The 16,929-nt window shown below is 52.6% G+C and overlaps 2 protein-coding genes across 2 annotated transcripts in view; one reads left to right on the plus strand and one right to left on the minus strand.

The window, feature by feature from the left end:
* Positions 1-257: 257 nt before the first annotated feature.
* On the plus strand, positions 258-4,971 carry MRPL19 (mitochondrial ribosomal protein L19). Its single transcript, XM_006899649.1, has 5 exons — positions 258-322; positions 2,045-2,163; positions 3,424-3,558; positions 4,479-4,660; positions 4,750-4,971. The coding sequence occupies exons 2-5, from the start codon at positions 2,118-2,120 to the stop codon at positions 4,969-4,971; spliced, it is 585 nt and encodes a 194-aa protein (XP_006899711.1). The 5' UTR covers positions 258-322; positions 2,045-2,117.
* A 4,642-nt stretch (positions 4,972-9,613) lies between these two features.
* The window catches only part of GCFC2 (GC-rich sequence DNA-binding factor 2), a 30,885-nt gene continuing 23,569 nt past the window's right edge, over positions 9,614-16,929 (minus strand). Inside the window, exons 13-17 of the mRNA XM_006899651.1 lie at positions 14,947-15,023; positions 14,461-14,527; positions 12,368-12,514; positions 10,833-10,957; positions 9,614-9,728 (exon numbers count right to left, since the gene is read on the minus strand). Coding sequence (XP_006899713.1) covers positions 9,614-9,728; positions 10,833-10,957; positions 12,368-12,514; positions 14,461-14,527; positions 14,947-15,023 — 531 coding nt within the window. The remainder of the gene's footprint in view (positions 9,729-10,832; positions 10,958-12,367; positions 12,515-14,460; positions 14,528-14,946; positions 15,024-16,929) is intronic.

Below are 16,929 nucleotides of genomic sequence, written 5' to 3' on the forward strand. Positions count from 1 at the left end.
ACCTAACACTTTTGTCCACTTGCAGCCCCCGTCGGCGCGCAGGGTCGCGTCCCCGCCGCGCTGCCTCCTGGGAGTTGTAGTCCCGAGGAGCGGCGAACATGGCGGCCCGCGTGGCTGGAGGCTGCATGTCGGCGGCGGGCTGGGCCCGGGGCTTCCGCGCGGCCGGGACCCCGCTCCTCGCGCCGGGAGCCAGCCTGTGCCGCCGGCCGGGGAGGCCGCGGAGCACGGGGTCCGGCGCGGAGGCCGCGGGGCCCGGCGCCTTCCAGCCCCCGCCGAAGCCGGTCATCCCCGACCAGCGCCCGGTCGTGCGCTCCGGGCGGAGGTGAGCGGGCCGCAGGGGAGGCTGAGGGCGGGCGATCCGGGCCCTCGATCCCGGGGGCGGCCACCCGGGCGCTGCGCGCAGCAGGTCGGCTCGGGCCCGCAGGGGGAGCGCGCTGCAGCCCCAGCGCCAGGGGTTCGAATCCTGCAGCTGCTCCCCGGGCACGCGCCTCCATGTCCGGCCTAAGACCGCCGAGGGTCACCTAGAGGTCGGCTCCGCTCTGCACAGCGGCCACTCACAGTCGTAGGCGGCAGACGCCATGCATTGCAAACAGCTAAGTGCTCGACTAGCCCAAAGGTTAGGGGTTCAAAGCCACCCAGAGGCCCTGCAGACAGGCCTGGGCCCCGGCTTGGGAGGGTCACTGCCGTGGTGTGGGGCATGGCCCTGCACTCAGGGTTGCTTCAGGTCAGGGTTGACTGGTGGTCACTCAACCGGACAGGGCGGTGGGCTGCGTGTCTCCATCTGTGACTGCGGCGTGCAGACCGTGTCTCCATCTATTCCAGCATCACGGACTGTGGCATGCACAGACCGGGCTGGGGCCTGTGCCCGCAGGCACACCTGCCCACCGTTCAGTGCCCCCTGCGGTGCTGCACTCATCTGGCTATTTCAAGGGTCCCTTCCTTCAACTGGAGGGAGGCTACCAGGGCCCCGGACCTCCCTGCTTGTTCCTGGTTCTCTTCCCGTGTGATGGACAGCCTCTGAACGGCCGCGGGCTTGAAGTTCACTTGCTCACCGCTCACCGCTGTTGCACTGGGTCTGACTCACCCCAGCTCTCCTCTGGGTTCCACGGCTGAGTTATAGATGGGGGAGCCTGCCCGTCCCTCTCCTCAGAGCTGCTGACTCCACACACCAGGCCCTCGGCCTTTGGGTCAGCACTGGGATTCCGCTACCAGAGTGCTCTCATTCATGCTGTGTTTTTGTGTTTTGTTTTGTGCCTTCAAGTTAGAACTGACCCATAGCTGAACCTCTGGCAGGTTTTCAGAGGCAGGAGGATAGAAGGAGAATTGATGCCTTTGAGCTGTGGTGCTGGAGAAGAGTGTTCAATGTTCCATGGACTGCTAGGAGAACAAACAGGTTCATCCTGGAGAGGGTGAAGCCAGAGTGCTCCCTGGAGGCAAGGATTCTGAAGCTTCCTCTGACATGCTTTGGGCATGTGGCAAGGAGGGACCAGTCCTTAGAGAGGGACCGTGCAGGAGAGGAAGGCCCACGATGAGATGGACTGACTCAGTGACTGGGGTAATGGGGCTAGGTTTGTCGGAGATGGCGACATTGGCACAGGATAGGGCAGATTTTAGGACTGCTGTACACAGGGTCACTATGAGTTGCAGGCGACTCAACGGCACATAAGTCACTATGAGTTGACTTGCAGGCGACTCAACGGCACATAAGAACAGCAACAACAGTTGCACAGTAGGAGATTGCCCATCCTTTTCCAGTAGAGCAGCTGGTGGCCTCAAACCCCATGCCCTCAGGATTGCAGCCCATCTGACCACTAGGCCGCCGAGGTTCCCTAGTGTGTGCTTTCCAGGTGCAATAAACCTTTAAACACACCATCTGGCAAGTACTCCAACTGGTAGCTATTTGCAGGAGTTTTAACAACAAATGTAAAAAAAAAATCCAACCTCATTAGAGAAATAAGAATAAACAGTATCTCATTCTTTCATTTGTTAAAGCAACAGTGTTGATTCTAAGAGTCTCTTAATTTTGTTTGACTGTTTCCTGTAGGTTCTTGAGTCCCGAATTCATTCCTCCCAGAGGAAGAACAAATCCGCTGAAATTTCAAATAGAGAGAAAAGACATGCTGGAAAGGAGGAAGGTGCTACACATCCCGGAGTTCTACGTGGGTCAGTACCAGCACTGAACGCGCCTCTGATCGCTGGGTCGAAGGTCTTGCCTTCGTCGGTCTCGGAACCTCATGGCTTCATGATGCACCGACTCGCACTGCCATGGACGTGCTTGGCAAACGATGGCTCTGCACGCACATTAGTCTCTGCGGGAAGCATGGCCAGGGACGAGGTGGTGGTGGCACTGCCGTGGGGGCTGAGTCATGTGAACTCCCTAACTAGCCACCCCGAGAGGGAGTTCTGGGGCCGTGGGACTGTAGTGTCAAGCGTGGCAAGGTCACCTCTCTGAACATAGTCCCTGGGGACAGTTGTTCTGCGCTCTACTTTGGGGAGTGTCACCTCTTAAAAGCTTGCAGCCAGATAGGCAAGGTGCAGCTACTGGTCTCCCTGCACCTGGAAACAAAGAAGAGGGAAGGGAAGGAATTAAGGTGAAGGACTGATAACTCAGCTTCCATGAACCCGGGCCAGAAGGACTCGATCCAGCCCAGCTGTTGCTTCGGGCCAGTCTAACCGGAGCACAGTAGAGAGGTTTGCAGAGCATGGCTGACAATGTGGAGTAAAACTCAAACCCCCAAATCAGCCAGGGTTACTGATCCCACAGAGCTTAGGGATCTTGTAGGCCCTTTGTTGCCCTTTCAACTGGCAACAAAGCTCAGTGTGCAGCCTGATAAAAGGCCCCAGAGATGAGCAGTAACACCACAGAAACATTCACTCCTTAGAATAAAGAAGAAAAAGAAACAGTTGGAATGGACTCAGAGCTGGCCTTCCAGGGGCTTTCCTGAGGCTGTAATTCCCTGGGGGGAGACTGCCCTTCCATCCGAGGACGCTGGTGGATTTGAAAGGAGAGACACCACAGCTCTCCACCAGTAATGATAGGAAATGGGTTTTCAGTTGAGGTGGCCGGACTCTGGCCTGGCTGGGAGGACGGGCTCTGCTTCTCTAGGTCTGGGTTCATGGGCTCCTCTCATCTCAGAAGTGGCCTCAAGCACTGGTCATGCTAATGAGAGGTGAGAGCACGTGGGATTCCATCCATAGCTCTAGGGGTCAAGACTCCTGCAGGCTTGTGGGTGTGTGGGGTGGGGGCAGTTTAATCCTTACCAGTTTTGTTTTCTTGCCATGGAAAATGTTTTTCCACAGATAGGAGTTGTACAGATAAGAATTACTTTCCTAGCCCTGGACTGAGATGTGTAGGAAGCTGAGGACTTGACCTGGAGACCCTGTCTTCTGTCTGCATCCCGTGATTTCCTCTCTGTGTTGTAGGAAGCATCCTTCGTGTCACCTCCGCAGACCGATACGCCAGTGGGAAGATCAGCAAGTTTCTGGGCATCTGCATCCAGCGATCCGGGAAGGGCCTGGGAGCTACGTTTATCCTCAGGAATATTATTGAAGGACAAGGTGGGCTTCATGTCTTCGTTTTTAGTTTTCTAGACAATGGTATTGTGCTGGGAAAGTCTGCAGTCAGGGATCCCTTCAGGTTCTTGAAGAGCAGTGATGTCAGTTTGAGGACTGAGGTGTGCCTGACTCAGGCCATGGTGTTTTCAGTCACTTGCACATCTGCCAAGCTGGACAGGGAATGAGGATGACAGGAGAATTGATGCCTCTGAGCGGTGGTGGTGGAGAAGAGCATTGAACATCCCACGCCCTGACAGAAGAACACACGGCTGTGTCTTAGACAAGTGCGGCCAGAGTGCTCCCCGGAGACGAGGATGGGGAAGCAGCCTCTCTCGGACTTTCCAGAACTCGCCTGGGAAGGGGGAGGGACAGCGAAGGAGAGGAAGACCCTCACCCAGGTGGAGTGACTTGCGTGTTGGAGATGGTGAGGCTGGCACGGACAGGACAGGGTTCCGTCTGCTGTTCACAGCTCCTAGCAGACCTTACCCTGGGATTCTCTCAGGAGACCTCAGAAAACGCCCTTCCCCTGAAGTGTTTATTGGTAACAGATGACCCATCCTGACTGCTGAGCCCTGCAAGCTGTAGGCTGTCCTCACAAGTTCTTGTTCATGCTGTTGCTCTTAATATGACAGCTGGGTTTAAACAGTGGGGAGTAAACAGAACATGAAAGTGACCAATGACGTACACACCCTCCGTCTCATACTCGTCAGGTCGGTGGATTTCTGAAATACACGTCTTTAAACTTTTTGTCTTTCACACTCAGATTTCTTAAGTGGATTTTGGTTTTATCTCATCATAAACTTCAGTGGCATTTCCTATGTGCAAACCCGTCTAGTTTATTTGTGAAATAATTTAACTGTCATATATTCATATGCAGGAATCTGGATGTCTATTAACAGGAGATTATCGTCTCTTTTATTAAGGTGTTGAGATTTGCTTTCAGCTCTATAATCCTCGGATTCAGGAGATCCAGGTCGTGAAGTTGGAGAAGCGGCTGGACAGCAGCTTGCTGTACCTGAGGGACGCGCTGCCCGAGTACAGCACCTTCGACGTGGACATGAAGCCCGTGGAGCACGATCCCAGCGGGGAGGTCCCCGTGAACACGGTAGGATGGGGCGGGGGGCACGTGGGACCTGGGAACTCAACGGAATGAAAGTTCACACGGCCTCACTGTCCTCCCCTCCTGTCTTGTAGTTGAAAGTGAAGATGAAACCCAAGCCTTGGTCCAAACGCTGGGAGCGCCCGCAGTTCAACGTCCAGGGCATCCGGTTTGACCTGTGCTTAACTGAAGAGCAGCTCAAAGAGGCTCAGAAGTGGAGTCGGCCGTGGCTCGAGTTCGATATGATGAGGGAATACGATACTTCAAAGATCGAGGCTGCGATATGGAAAGAAATCGAAGCCTCGAACAAGTCCTGATTCTCGCCGTCGGCCTCACGCGGAGGGGACAGAGATGCGTGAGATTACGTCGAGGCTGATTGTCCTTGTAAGGACAGTCATTAAATTGACCTGACTCAGCATCTCTGTCGTCCTTCTGAAACATCAGACCGCAGTTGACTGCTTTCGGGAGAATCCGGCACGCGGCCTGGTGAGCACGTCCAGCCGGAGGCCGGCCACTGGCTCTCCTCCAGGGAGCTGGGCCCCAGCACAGGCCAGGGAGGGGGGCTTGAAACCCTGCCAAGTGAGACACGCGGCCGTGTGTGGTTTAAGGAACCAAACTAAAACCAACAGTTGATGAACCCCACCTGGCTAAGGGTTGGCACACCAAGTTGTTAGATGCCACTGAGGAGTCCTGGCGACCCTGTCCTGTCTGTGCCTGCCTCACGCTGCTGACACATTGCTTCAGTCACAAGGCCGACCCGTCTGGCTAACGGTCTTCCCCTCCTTTGCCGACCCTCCCCCTTCCCAGGCATGGTGTCCCCTTCTGAGTAGTAACTTCTAGAACGTGCCCGAAGTATGTGAGGCGGAGCTTTGCCATCCTTGCCTCTGAGGAACCCTCCGGCTGCACCTTCTCCAAGACTTGTGTTCCCTTGGTCATTCAGGGGAGGCTCAGTGCTCTTCTCCAGCACCACAGCTCAGAGGTGTCCGTTCTTCCGTCCTCAGTGTCCAGCCTCAGAGAGCTCGCAGTAGATCTGAAGACCTCCCAGCTGGGGCATCCCTCCCCACCCCCACCGCCCAGCCTCGGGCTTTGCTGCTTGTTTGTAAGCCCTGCTGTGTGCCGCTGAGTCGGAACAGACTCCCGGTGGACCCTGCAGCCGGTTTTCAGAAGCTCCAGGCTGCATGGGAAGACACTGCCCATCTTACTCCTTCAGAGCAGAGGGTGGATTCAAACTGCCTGCCTTTCGGTCGGCAGCAAAACTAACCACCAGGCCACCAGAGCTCCTTAAAACCTGTTAGTGGTAAATGTAAAACCGCCGCCTTTACTGTATCTTTACGCTCGCACCTTCAGAGGTGTCTTAGGAATTTGCTGTGCCATCGCTTTTTACAGTAACAAAACCATTCACACGGCCGTGCTTAGGAAGAGACCTGGGTGGGAACGGATGTCAGAGAAATGGAGAGGCTGGCCACCGTTCAGGATTTTTGGTGAAGAGAAGAGAGGACGTGGAGGCTTTAGGGAACACACCACAGTCCTGGGTCAGTATGGGAAGCCCAAGTTCATACTAAATATTTGTTATAAACGGAATGCTACTTCAGGTTATGAGGCAGACGTGGTACCAGCTGGAATTCACCCTGAAGCACTAAGGCAGTCCTTAACTGTTTACAGGGGCAGGCACTAAGCAGTCCTTCAGCATTTACTGGATTCCTCTATTTGCTGACCCCTCCCTCAAGCTTAAGGTTTTTCAGTAGAAAGAGCTTGGCTTCATTTGCATTGAATTCTCTTGGTGATTTGCTCCCTGGCGATTTTCCATAAAGACTAAGGTGGGCGCTTCTGCCTCCCGCTTGACCTATTTTCTCCTACATTCTTGGTGTTGTGTTGTTAATAGTTATTAATATACTTTACCCTCGGTCTGCAACAAGTCAGAGTCTGGCTTCAGCTTCCTTGTGGCTGGGAGGTCTGGTGAGGCCCCTCGGGTGGTTTACTGCCACTCTGAAGAAAGATGGGCTGTCTGTCTCCTGGACACCCAGCGGGGTCAGCGATGATGTGCCCTGTCTCCTGGACACCCAGCGGGGTCAGCGATGATGTGCCCTGTCTCCTGGACACCCAGCGGGGTCAGCGACGATGTGCCCTGCTGGAGGCTGAGCTCAGGGCAGTGCTGGAGGGTGTGGGCAGTGCTGCAGGCACCTGGTGGGAGCACAGGCAGAGGAAGCTGGGTTACCCCATCACCCCGGTTCTGGTTCTAGGTGCATAAACTCCGACTCGAGTGAGAACAGGGATTCTGTGAGCAGGGAGTGTGTGCTCGCTGCTTCACAGCAAGGGTGGACATGGGAGGAGGTAGTCTTACGTGGGCACACAAGCCTAGTGCCCGGCACCATGCCCGTCTGGGCATGGCTGCAGCTTGAGGATCTTGGCAAAGGCCACTCGCGCTGCCCCCTGTATCATGCTGTCCCAGTCTGCCCCTTCCTTTTTATTGCAGCAGAAATTGATGTTCACTTCTGTGTCCCTGGAGTCTGTTTTCCATTTTAGATACGCGCTCACGTTCTTGTATTTTCTACGTTATTTCAGTATGCATGAAGTTAAACTTTGTTACATGCATGTACTTAGGACATGTCTGGAGAGGCCAGTCCTTGAAACAGTCAAGAGTAAGGGGAGAGCCAGTGCTGCACGATCCATCTGTGGTTTTCACTCACCAAGTTTCCGTTAAAAATTCTAAGGAAATTCTCCCTCCAGGAACGAAGTCAACGTTAAAGCACCGAGCATGGTTTTAAAACCTCTTGTATATACTCCCCGTGTTCAAGGAGCCCTTCCCATCTGAAAGATCAGGAGAAGGTCCCACATGCAAGTGTCGCTGTTTCCAGAACACACGGTTCGAGGCCTCTGGAAGGGTGGGTTTCTGGGTGCCCCACACAGCCGGACCCAGCAGCTCCTGACGTGCAGAGCCTGGCCAAGACCAGGCACACCGCTGAATCAGCCATTTCACCGGGAATGAGCCGAGTCCCAGTTTAAAATGCATTTTGTCTTTGCACTGAACCATTCCCTGAGATAGTATTCCTAAGTGCTAAAAAGGAATCAATTACACGATTCTGACTGGCTTATTGCTAATAGGTGCTGTTAGTCAGTTCACAGATGGCCCGCTAGCAGTTTTCAGAGGCTGTAAATCACACGGGAGGTGGATGGCCTGACTTACTCTGCAGAACAACTGGTGGATTTGAACCATGTTCCTTCAGTAATGCAGCACAGCTGCTTACCAGTAGGCTAGAGCCTCGAGGAACTCGTGAAGTCCCCCGTGGGCTAACAAAGGGGCCGGCCAGTGCCTGGTGGGCACCTGCACATAGGTTTTCGCAGCTGGGTAAGGGCACAGCATCGCGAGCACGTGTGCTGGTCGGTTAACTGCAGACGGTCACAGGACAGAAGACGTCCTGTTCTGGGAACACATTAAACTACCTTCTCATGGATGCCTTTGCTCAGCGTCCCCTGTGCCAATTATCAGTAAGGCCAGCTCCAAGGCCCTGCAGGCAGGTGGTCATCTGTCTGACCACAGAGGAAAGAACCTCAGAGAAGAAAGGAACGCCCCCATCTCTGTCAGGAATCCGTGTGGATGGCAGAGGTCAAACCCCTGCTACGCCCGTCAGGTGCCAGGAGGAAGGAGCACCTTCAACACCTGGCCTGGACTCCAGACTCGAGTCAAGGTGGACATTTGGCCACCAGCTCACGACACAGACCCCCGGCCTCATCTAGACCTCAGGTGGGTTGCCCGTGATGAGTGGGTACTTGCTTCTGCAGAGACAGTTCCTCAGGGACAAGCAGCCTGTCTCAAGTGGAACAGGCGGCTACAGAGGTGGCGAGACTCCTGTTTAAACTAAAAAATATGAGCTAAAATTACTGTAAAGTCCGTTTTTAAAATGTCTCCAGAATAATTCAGAGTATCTGCAGGTGGGAGGCAGGTTAATATTTTTAAAAAGCTCTCTGTGTGATCTTTTTTTTAAAAATTATTTTCTGTGAGGAAAAGTGTGGCGTCGCTATGAGTTGCAAGTGACTTGACGGCACATAACAACAGTAACATTTTCTTGGGTGCCATCGAACTGGATCTGACTGGCACAGGAAGTTGCCCCTCCAGTGGAGCACCTGGTGAACTCGCACCGTGCACCTTTGGGATTGCAGTGCAGCTTCTTGCCACGAGGCCACCAGAGCTCCTGTGTGATTTATAACAGCTGGTTAGGATGAAGACCTGAGCAGAGAGAACAGCCTGGGTGGTGCCGTGGTTAAATTCTTGCGTGCTGCTGGGCAGAGAACAGTCTGCAGTAACAGCTGGAAAAAAATTAGGAAAAAGTTTGCAGCATCACTGGTGGGAAGATCCCCTGCTCTGTTACATCTGTGCTGGGAAATCCGCGGGAAATCGGAAATCCGTAACGGAAAACTCTAACACACAGCAACATAAAAACACCACAACACATCCGTTATAACGCAAACAAAGAAAAAGAATTACAAGGCCCATCTGACTCTTTTGCACAAACAAAAGTACTTTAAAAATATGAGAACTAAAGAAGTTAAAATGGTTCAGAGTATTTATTGTAAGCAAACTCACCTAACTAAAATGACTTATGAACAAGATACTAAAATACCTCTCAAAATGGGAAAGTTGTCAAAAGACTGTAAGGGAAACGTGCTCCTCCCATGTGCTCCTGGGCTTCAGGGAGAGCAGAGTGCGGTCAGCAGGGCGTGGGACATGGGGCAGTGAACACGCTGGCCTCTGCTCGCCCATCCCACCCTCACACAGGCTCGGGAGGGTCAGCGGGTGCTGTCAGCAGGGCGTGGCACGTGGGGCAGAGACCACGCTGGCCCCTGCTCGCCCACCCGCCTCCACCCCCGCCCCGGCTCAGTAACAGAGGATGAAGAGGGACAAGGTGCTTTTCAAGCCGGAGCCCAAGTGCAGCTGTGGAAAGAGTCCCAGCCAGGCAGCCCTCAGACGTCCATGAGCGGGCGGAGATGGTCCAGGTGGTGGCCTTCTATGAGGGACCGCGCCTGATTCAAAGCTTTCATTCTCACCAGAATGACGATGATTTCTTTCACTTCATCCCTGAAAAACCAAACAAACAGGTCAGCACAGTGAAGGTGCGGCGGTCAATTCAGGACCTGGTCATCCAGGGTTAGTTACTAAGTCAAGGGCTTTCCTTTCAGCCAACGGTGAGAAACTGCATCAAATGCCGAGACGCAGTGTTCTCCACACCAAGGTAAGGATGTGCTATGGCGAGTATCGGCGTGAACCACGGTCAGAGGAGGAGGAAGAGGGCGCACAGATCTGAGCCGTGACAGGCCAGGCCCAGCATGTAGGGAGTGGGACGGGGGTGTGCCGGGAGAGTGGACACCAGACGCTGACAGATTCCGACACGTGCTTTGTTTTTTTCCCTCCACTATATTTAAGTCTGAATAGCTGGCACTGAGGCACGTCCCCCTGCGCCCACGTGCGTAATGCCTCTCTCTGTGCTTTGTTACTGATTCATACTCATGGAGTGCTAGGAGCAGTCAGGAGATCACAAAGTGCATGACATGTAAATCTGCTGTCAGGGACCTTTCCTAAGTACTGACAAGCAACGATGTCAGTCTAGAGACTAAATTGCACCTGATCCAGGCCACGGTCTTCACAATTACTTGCTGTGCGTCAGAGAGGTGGACAATGTCTAAGGATGACAGAAGAATTGATGCCTTTGAGTGGTGGTGCTGGAGAAGAGAGTGGAACATAGCATGGACCTCCAAGGAAACAAGCAGGTCTGTCTTGGAGAGGGTGAATCCAAATTTCTTCCTGGAGGCTTGGATTCTGAAGCTCTGCCTCACTATTTCGGGCATGTGGCCGGGAGGAGCCATCTTTGGCGAAGGACATCATGCTTGGGAAGGGTGGAGGGACAGCGCAGGAGGGGAAGACCCTGGATGAGATGTATTGATACAGAGACCAGGGCCATGGGGGTTAGTGTGTCAGAGCCAGTGAGACCGGCTCAGGACAGGGCAGGCCACAGAGCTGCTATACATAGGGTTGCTGTGAGTAGCAGGTGACTCGACCGCACAACGATAACACTATCAAAGACTGCAGAATACAAGAAAATGGTCAAATTTTCCTTCAAGTGGCTGAGACCTTAACAGAAACTTGGAAATGAGCTTATGAAGAGGACAATAAACTATGGGTTACCTGTGCTCACTGCGAGCTAACGTCTCTGCAGACTGCACTAAAAGCTGGCAGAAGTTTTCCAGCTGGGGAAGTGATGTCCTCAGGGCAGGATTCTCAAACCATTTCTCAGGGAGACAGGCTGCGACCTGTTGATGAAGACATGGGTGGTTACTGATCGGTCATCATACAGGGGCTCCTACAAGGACAAATGCATTCAACCCTCCGTGAGTAAGGAGATTTACGCTCTCCAATTTAGAGTTCATTGTTAAAAAAGATGAGAGCTTTTCCGTACTTCAGTATGCCAATGGTTTTACACTTAAACCCCAAAAAACTCCCCTGTAATTTAAAAGGGAGTTTCCTAAAACAGAATTTATGGGGACTTTAGTGATATACACAGTGTTTCGTATCCTCTTATATTCCTGGCCTATTTAATCTTTATAAGCATTAATTTATATGAAATTTTCTTGAGTACATTTTTTAGTTAAATACGAATACTCTAAAATTTGTGTCTCTGTTATCACGTCAGAACCGGCTCCTAGCTGACCCTCCCCAGGTTTCAGAGGCTGTAAGTCGCATGAGAGGTAACTGTCTTCCTGCAGCAGTTGCTGGCCTCAGGCCACCAGATCTCCCTGAGAGCTCTCCACCCAGGACTGACTCACAGGGAAGGAAGTGCTTCTCTCGTGCCGTAACCAGGGCGCTCTGGAGGTGGAGTCTACAGGTGCTGCTAACCCACACCTCCAGGGTTTGAATCCACCAGCGGCTCTGCAGGAGAGACGGACAGTCTCCTCTCACGAGCCCTGGAGACACCCTGGAGGGTGCGCTGGGAGTCGGCGAGGCTACAGGACAGTGTGCATGCATTTATTAACTGGACAAACACACAGCATGCAGAGGAAACTAACGCACAAGGGGGTAACGTGCTTAAGAATAAAAACAAGAAATAACAACATATCCAAGTGCAAGTTATTTCCACAGTAACACAGCATCCTAAGCCGTGGAATCCGTCAGTGGCCGAGAGGCTGTATTTGCACATATACACTGTACTGTATCGAGCATAAACACTCTGGAGTCTGAGCACATCCAGAGAACATGTCTTAGGAACAAGGGTTACTAGCTGCTTTGTTCCCCCTAAAATCGCAATGAAAGCCCACTGAAGACGGTACCACTTGGGTGGATACACGTGGGATTCAGACACGAATGTGAGCTGCTTCGACACTAACTTGTTTACCAAAACCCAAAGTCCTGTGGTCAGCCTTCCCCGGTTCCCAGGGTCAGTGCTCAGGGCAGACTGTGTTTGAGTCCCTCGTGGAGGTCAGGTACATCCACACTGCTGACCTTCCCCGGTTTCCAGGGTTGATGCTTAGGGCAGGGACTGTGTGCTTCCCTTGTGGAGGTCAGGAGCAGTCATACTGCTGTCCTGGTCAGCAGCCGATACTCCACGCATCCCGCCCCCAGGAAGCTGACACTGCCAGGATGACTATTAGAGTTCTGTTATGTTAAATAGGTTTTAACAGCTGATTTTTCAAAAGTGGCAAATGAGTGGTTCCCCCACCACCTACCTGGCTGCACTTTCGAGAAAGGCCCGGGCCCAGGCCAGCGTGAAGCAGCGCCGTGAGCAGGTACCGGCCCAGCAGCCTTCCCAGGGTCAGCTCCTGCAGGGCCGCGTCGGGGAGGAGTCCCTGCCACCGGAGGACGTTGCGGAAGAGCTGGGATGAAACGGCACGTGGCTGAGTCCCTTCCCCCAGAAGTGGGGCTCCTCTCAAACAAATCAAGCCAACGAGCCCCAACTCCCAACCCAAGAGCTAGCCAAACCCATCCACACGCCACACTTCTGGATAAACACCTGCTTCTTGGCAGCCGCCATGCATTTGTACATCTTAGTTTACATTTCTAGAAAAACCACCCGGAACTCCATGTCCGTTCACCTCTCTGGTGCTTCCTGAGGAAACGTAGCCCGCCCTCTCCCAGGTCCACAGTCACTGGGCACGAGATCAGGAGACCCTCAGCTCCACCTAAGGCTGCCAGCAAGGCCAGGGCCACTGCTACCACCACGTGGCCTGCAGAAATCAGCTCAGAACAAATCCGAGCTCAACGTCATCTCTGACATGCAAAATTAGGTGCCTAACAATCTGAGTGTAGAGAATCAGAATAAATCCTCTAAACCCAGCACTCTGGACGTATTTTACGGGGAACCCCACTTCTCTTCCAGGACTGTAGTTATCACTCTGCATGCCTTTTTCCTAATGGTCAAACTCTGTCACATTCCACGCACTGCTGGTGCTGCCTCCTGTTCTCGGAAAGCCTCTTCCTGACTAACCGAACGAGACAGAACACCATTCCAAGCCAGAACCAAGGCAGACGGACCAGCACCGTGACCCAGAACCTGCCCCGGGCTCGAGGCCGTGCCTCTCAGCAGGCAGTCAGCCCCCTCCCCCGGCAGAGCTGCTGGGGGATCTATCTCCTGGTCAGCACAGCACATGGGGGATGATGTCCTCAGAGTTCCTCTCCCAACTTAAACACATGGCGGAAACCGTTCACACCACTGACCCTGCTCCTGCTAAGGAACTCGCCTCTGATCTGTCAAACGCAGCAAATGCTTTCTCTTCTGTGACACTGACCACTGCCGTCTTCACTTGAAGAAATCCTCGGTGCCTTCCTCTATTTACCTGTCGTGCCAGTGTTTCAAGATTCCGCTCTTTGTCCTCTCCTTCTGGTCCACCCGGTCTCCTCCGAGGACACTGCTCGTGACCAGGGGACCGACTCTCAAGGCTTCACCTGACCCTGGCATCTCCCACCTGTATACCCTACTGCTGTCCCTGTCCAGGTGGGACCAACCCATGGCTAACCGTCAGGGTGTCTTCAGAGCAGGGAACCGCACGGGGAAGGCCCATCTCTCCCTACGGAGCAGTGTGTGCCTTTCACAGGCGACGCAGCGCCTTGCTCCCTACAGATCCCGCTGCTGCTGCTGCTGCGTGCCCTCGTCCTAACTGACGCCCAGCGACCCCCGGGGGGGTCAGACTCTGCCAGTGAATCCACGCCCTGTGCTGTTCACCACTCGGCCAGCACCGGGGCCTAAAGCCGTCTCCAGGTGACTCTGAGGTGGTTCTCACCGTCCCTGCAGCCCCTCTTCCTGAGCCCTCACCCGGTGACGTCTGCCCACCGCAGGCAGCTGGGGCACCTCACTCCTCACGTGTCACCACCATCAGCGCCTGCTCCGTCAGCAGCACCTCTGAACCACTGACTTACACCCCACTGGCGATGACTTCGCTGACGACTTTATCTTTAGACCCGGGTTTGGCCACCTAAGGCCTCTGGGTAAATGTCTGACGTCCACTTTGGTAGGGCCCACGTTTTCAGGTGGTTAAGGACAAAACGAACTGTGGACTGTGTCACGCGTGCAGAGGCCGTGGCACTAAAAGCACAGCATCTATGAAGGCGGCCTCGCTGGAGCTCGGCCAGGAGCAGCTGCTCTGTCCAGCTCTTGCCCTGCAGCGGTGACGCTGAGTGACGTGTGCCGTTCACTGTGTGGTCCTCACAGACGTGTCTGCAGATCTTTCGTTTGCAGTACACAGGACTGAACTCTCTCTCTCTCTCTCACACACACACACACAGAGATTTTCCCGGGGTGGAGGGGTAGGCGTTTTCAGCTTACCTTTACCGCTGACCAGAACTGCCTCTCTTGGAACGCTGAGTGTGGTGAGGTTTCATTTTCGACAACACTGATTCAAAACAAGGGAGAGAGAAACCAGAAATGACTGGTGTCAAGATGCTGCCAACCCACAGTCACGGCAGAGGATCAATTCTGAGGCTGTAAATCCAACGGGAGGACTGCACACCACGGTCCTGGGGAGCTGTGGGTGCGGTCAAGGCACCAGGTCTGCCCAGCTCTGGGACAGCAGCCCAGCTCAGGTCTGACTGCACTCCCTGAGCTCCTTCATGTCCCCAGAACATCATGACAAAGGGCATGTGGCCCAAGGGCCGAGTATCATTCCTGGCACAAGACAAGAATTTCAGGAGCCCTTAGCGGGAATCAGGATATACTGTACGTATACTCAAAACACTCAGCTTGTCTTTACAATCTTAAACCAGCTTATATAAAATAGGTATTTCAACCAAGCTTAAAATTAACAGCTCTTACCTCTTTGGATAGAGAGGAATAAAAACATCATCTTCTATTGCCTTCTTTATTCTTGAAACAATGGCTTTACATAAGCTCTAGATTTAAAAGTTTTCAAAGCGAAAATTAGGAATTTTTAACAAAAAATGTATTTTTGTAGTAGTATAAATGCACATGCATGCATGCACACGGCCCCCACCCCCTCAAATGCTAAAATAACTATTAACAAGTGAGTTCAACACATCACGTGGCTTTTTTCATCATGATGTTATAGTTCCTAAAAATGTCTAAGGCCTAAGGCCATGCAAAAAAATGTCCCTGCAGTAGTGACCGGTCATCTTGCTAATAATGCAAACAAGGTGTGCAGAAGCCGTGTGGGGTGGGACCCGCAGTGACCATGTGCAGGGAACTAGAACAGGGGCTTGGTCAGAACTGTCATCACAGAGAAGAAAGAGGGGCGATCTTCTCCTGTGCCAGCTGCATCTGACTTGATGGTACACAGGAAGAAACCAAAAACCAAAACAAACAAAAAATTATTTTTCTCAGTACTAGCTTTTGCCATTGACTGACTGACTTGTGGATGTCTTCCAAACACTCCAGCCGCAGCTCCCGTGTTGGTAAGTCTATGACCTGTGACCGTGTCCCAGAATCAGCAGACTCATTCCAGGTCTGTAAAATCAAAGCCCTCACTGCTCTTCATTTTGGCAGAATATAGGCAGTTGTTATGTGCCGTTGAGTCACCTGTGACTCATAATGACCCTACGTACGACAGCCCTGAAACCTGCTCTATCTTGTGCCAACTTTACTGTCTTCGGCACACCTATCCCCATTACCCCAGTGACTGAATCGATCCATCTTATTGAGGGTCTCCTTCTCTTTCTCCATCCTTCCACCGTCTCAAGCATGACGTCCCTCTCCAAGGACTGGTCCCTCCTTGCAACATGTCTAAAATATGTCAGTTGAAGCTTCAGAATCCTTGCCTCCAAGGAACATCTGTGTTTCACCCTCTCTCGGACGAACCTCCTAGCAGTCCATGGTATATTCAACACTCTTCTCCAGCACCACAGCTCAAAGGCATCAATTCTCTTTCTAGCATCCCTAGTCATGTCCAGCTCTCTGACCAGTTGCAAAGACTATGGCCTGGATCAGGTGCACCTTACTCTCCGGCCTGATGTCACTGCTCTTCAGTACTTGGGAGAGGTCCCAAGCAAACGAAATCTGTAATCTTAATCTCGTTATCATCTATCATGATGCTGCCAATCAGCCAAGTGGTGAGAATCTTTGTTTTCTTGATGTTGGGCTTCAATCCGTATTGAAGGGCGCAGTCCTTGACTTTCTACAAGAGCTTCAGGTCCTCTTCAGTTTCAGCAAGCAGGGCTGTGTCATCTGCATAATGGAGGTTGTTGATGGCTCTTCCACCAATCCTGACGCCACATTCCTCCTCATACAGCACAGCCTCCCGGATGATCTGTTCTACATATAGATTGAAAAGGTATGGAGAAAGGACACAGCCCTAGTGTACACCCTTCCCGATCTTGAACCATACAGTGTTTCCTTGCTCTGTTCTGACAGCTGGATCCTGGTCCAAGTATAGGTTTTGGATAAGCACAATCAAGTGTTCTGGGATTCCCATTCCTCTCAGAGTCAAACGCCTTTGCACAATCAATGAAACACAGAGAGACATTCCTCTGGTATTCTCTGCTTTCAGCCAAGATCCATTTGACATTAGCTGTAATACCCCTAGTACCATGGCCTCTTCTAAACCCAGCCTGCACATCTGGCATTTCTCTGTTGATGTGCTGCTCCAGTTGTTTTTGGATGATTTTCAGCAGAATCCTGCTTGCACGTGGTATCAATGATATTGTTTGATCGTTTCCACACTGTCGAGTCACCTTTGTTTGGAATGGGAACAAGAAAGTCATATAAATAATGACAGTCTAATGTTAAAATCACTTCTACAGCAAAGCCAAGGTGCCAATGAAATTGTGCCAAGAGAAAGAAAAA

Source organism: Elephantulus edwardii, unplaced genomic scaffold (genome assembly GCF_000299155.1).
Source record: "Elephantulus edwardii isolate Elephantulus edwardi_28Jun2011 unplaced genomic scaffold, EleEdw1.0 scaffold00265, whole genome shotgun sequence".
In the NCBI taxonomy this organism is placed as follows: domain Eukaryota; kingdom Metazoa; phylum Chordata; class Mammalia; order Macroscelidea; family Macroscelididae; genus Elephantulus; species Elephantulus edwardii.

Coding starts and splice junctions, on each gene's coding strand:
- MRPL19 (XM_006899649.1), top strand. CDS start 2,118: ATGCTGGAAAGGAGGAAGGTGCTACACATCCCGGAGTTCTACGTGG. Junction 3,559..4,478: donor GAATATTATTGAAGGACAAG/GTGGGCTTCATG, acceptor TCTTTTATTAAG/GTGTTGAGATTTGCTTTCAG. Junction 4,661..4,749: donor GGGAGGTCCCCGTGAACACG/GTAGGATGGGGC, acceptor CCTGTCTTGTAG/TTGAAAGTGAAGATGAAACC.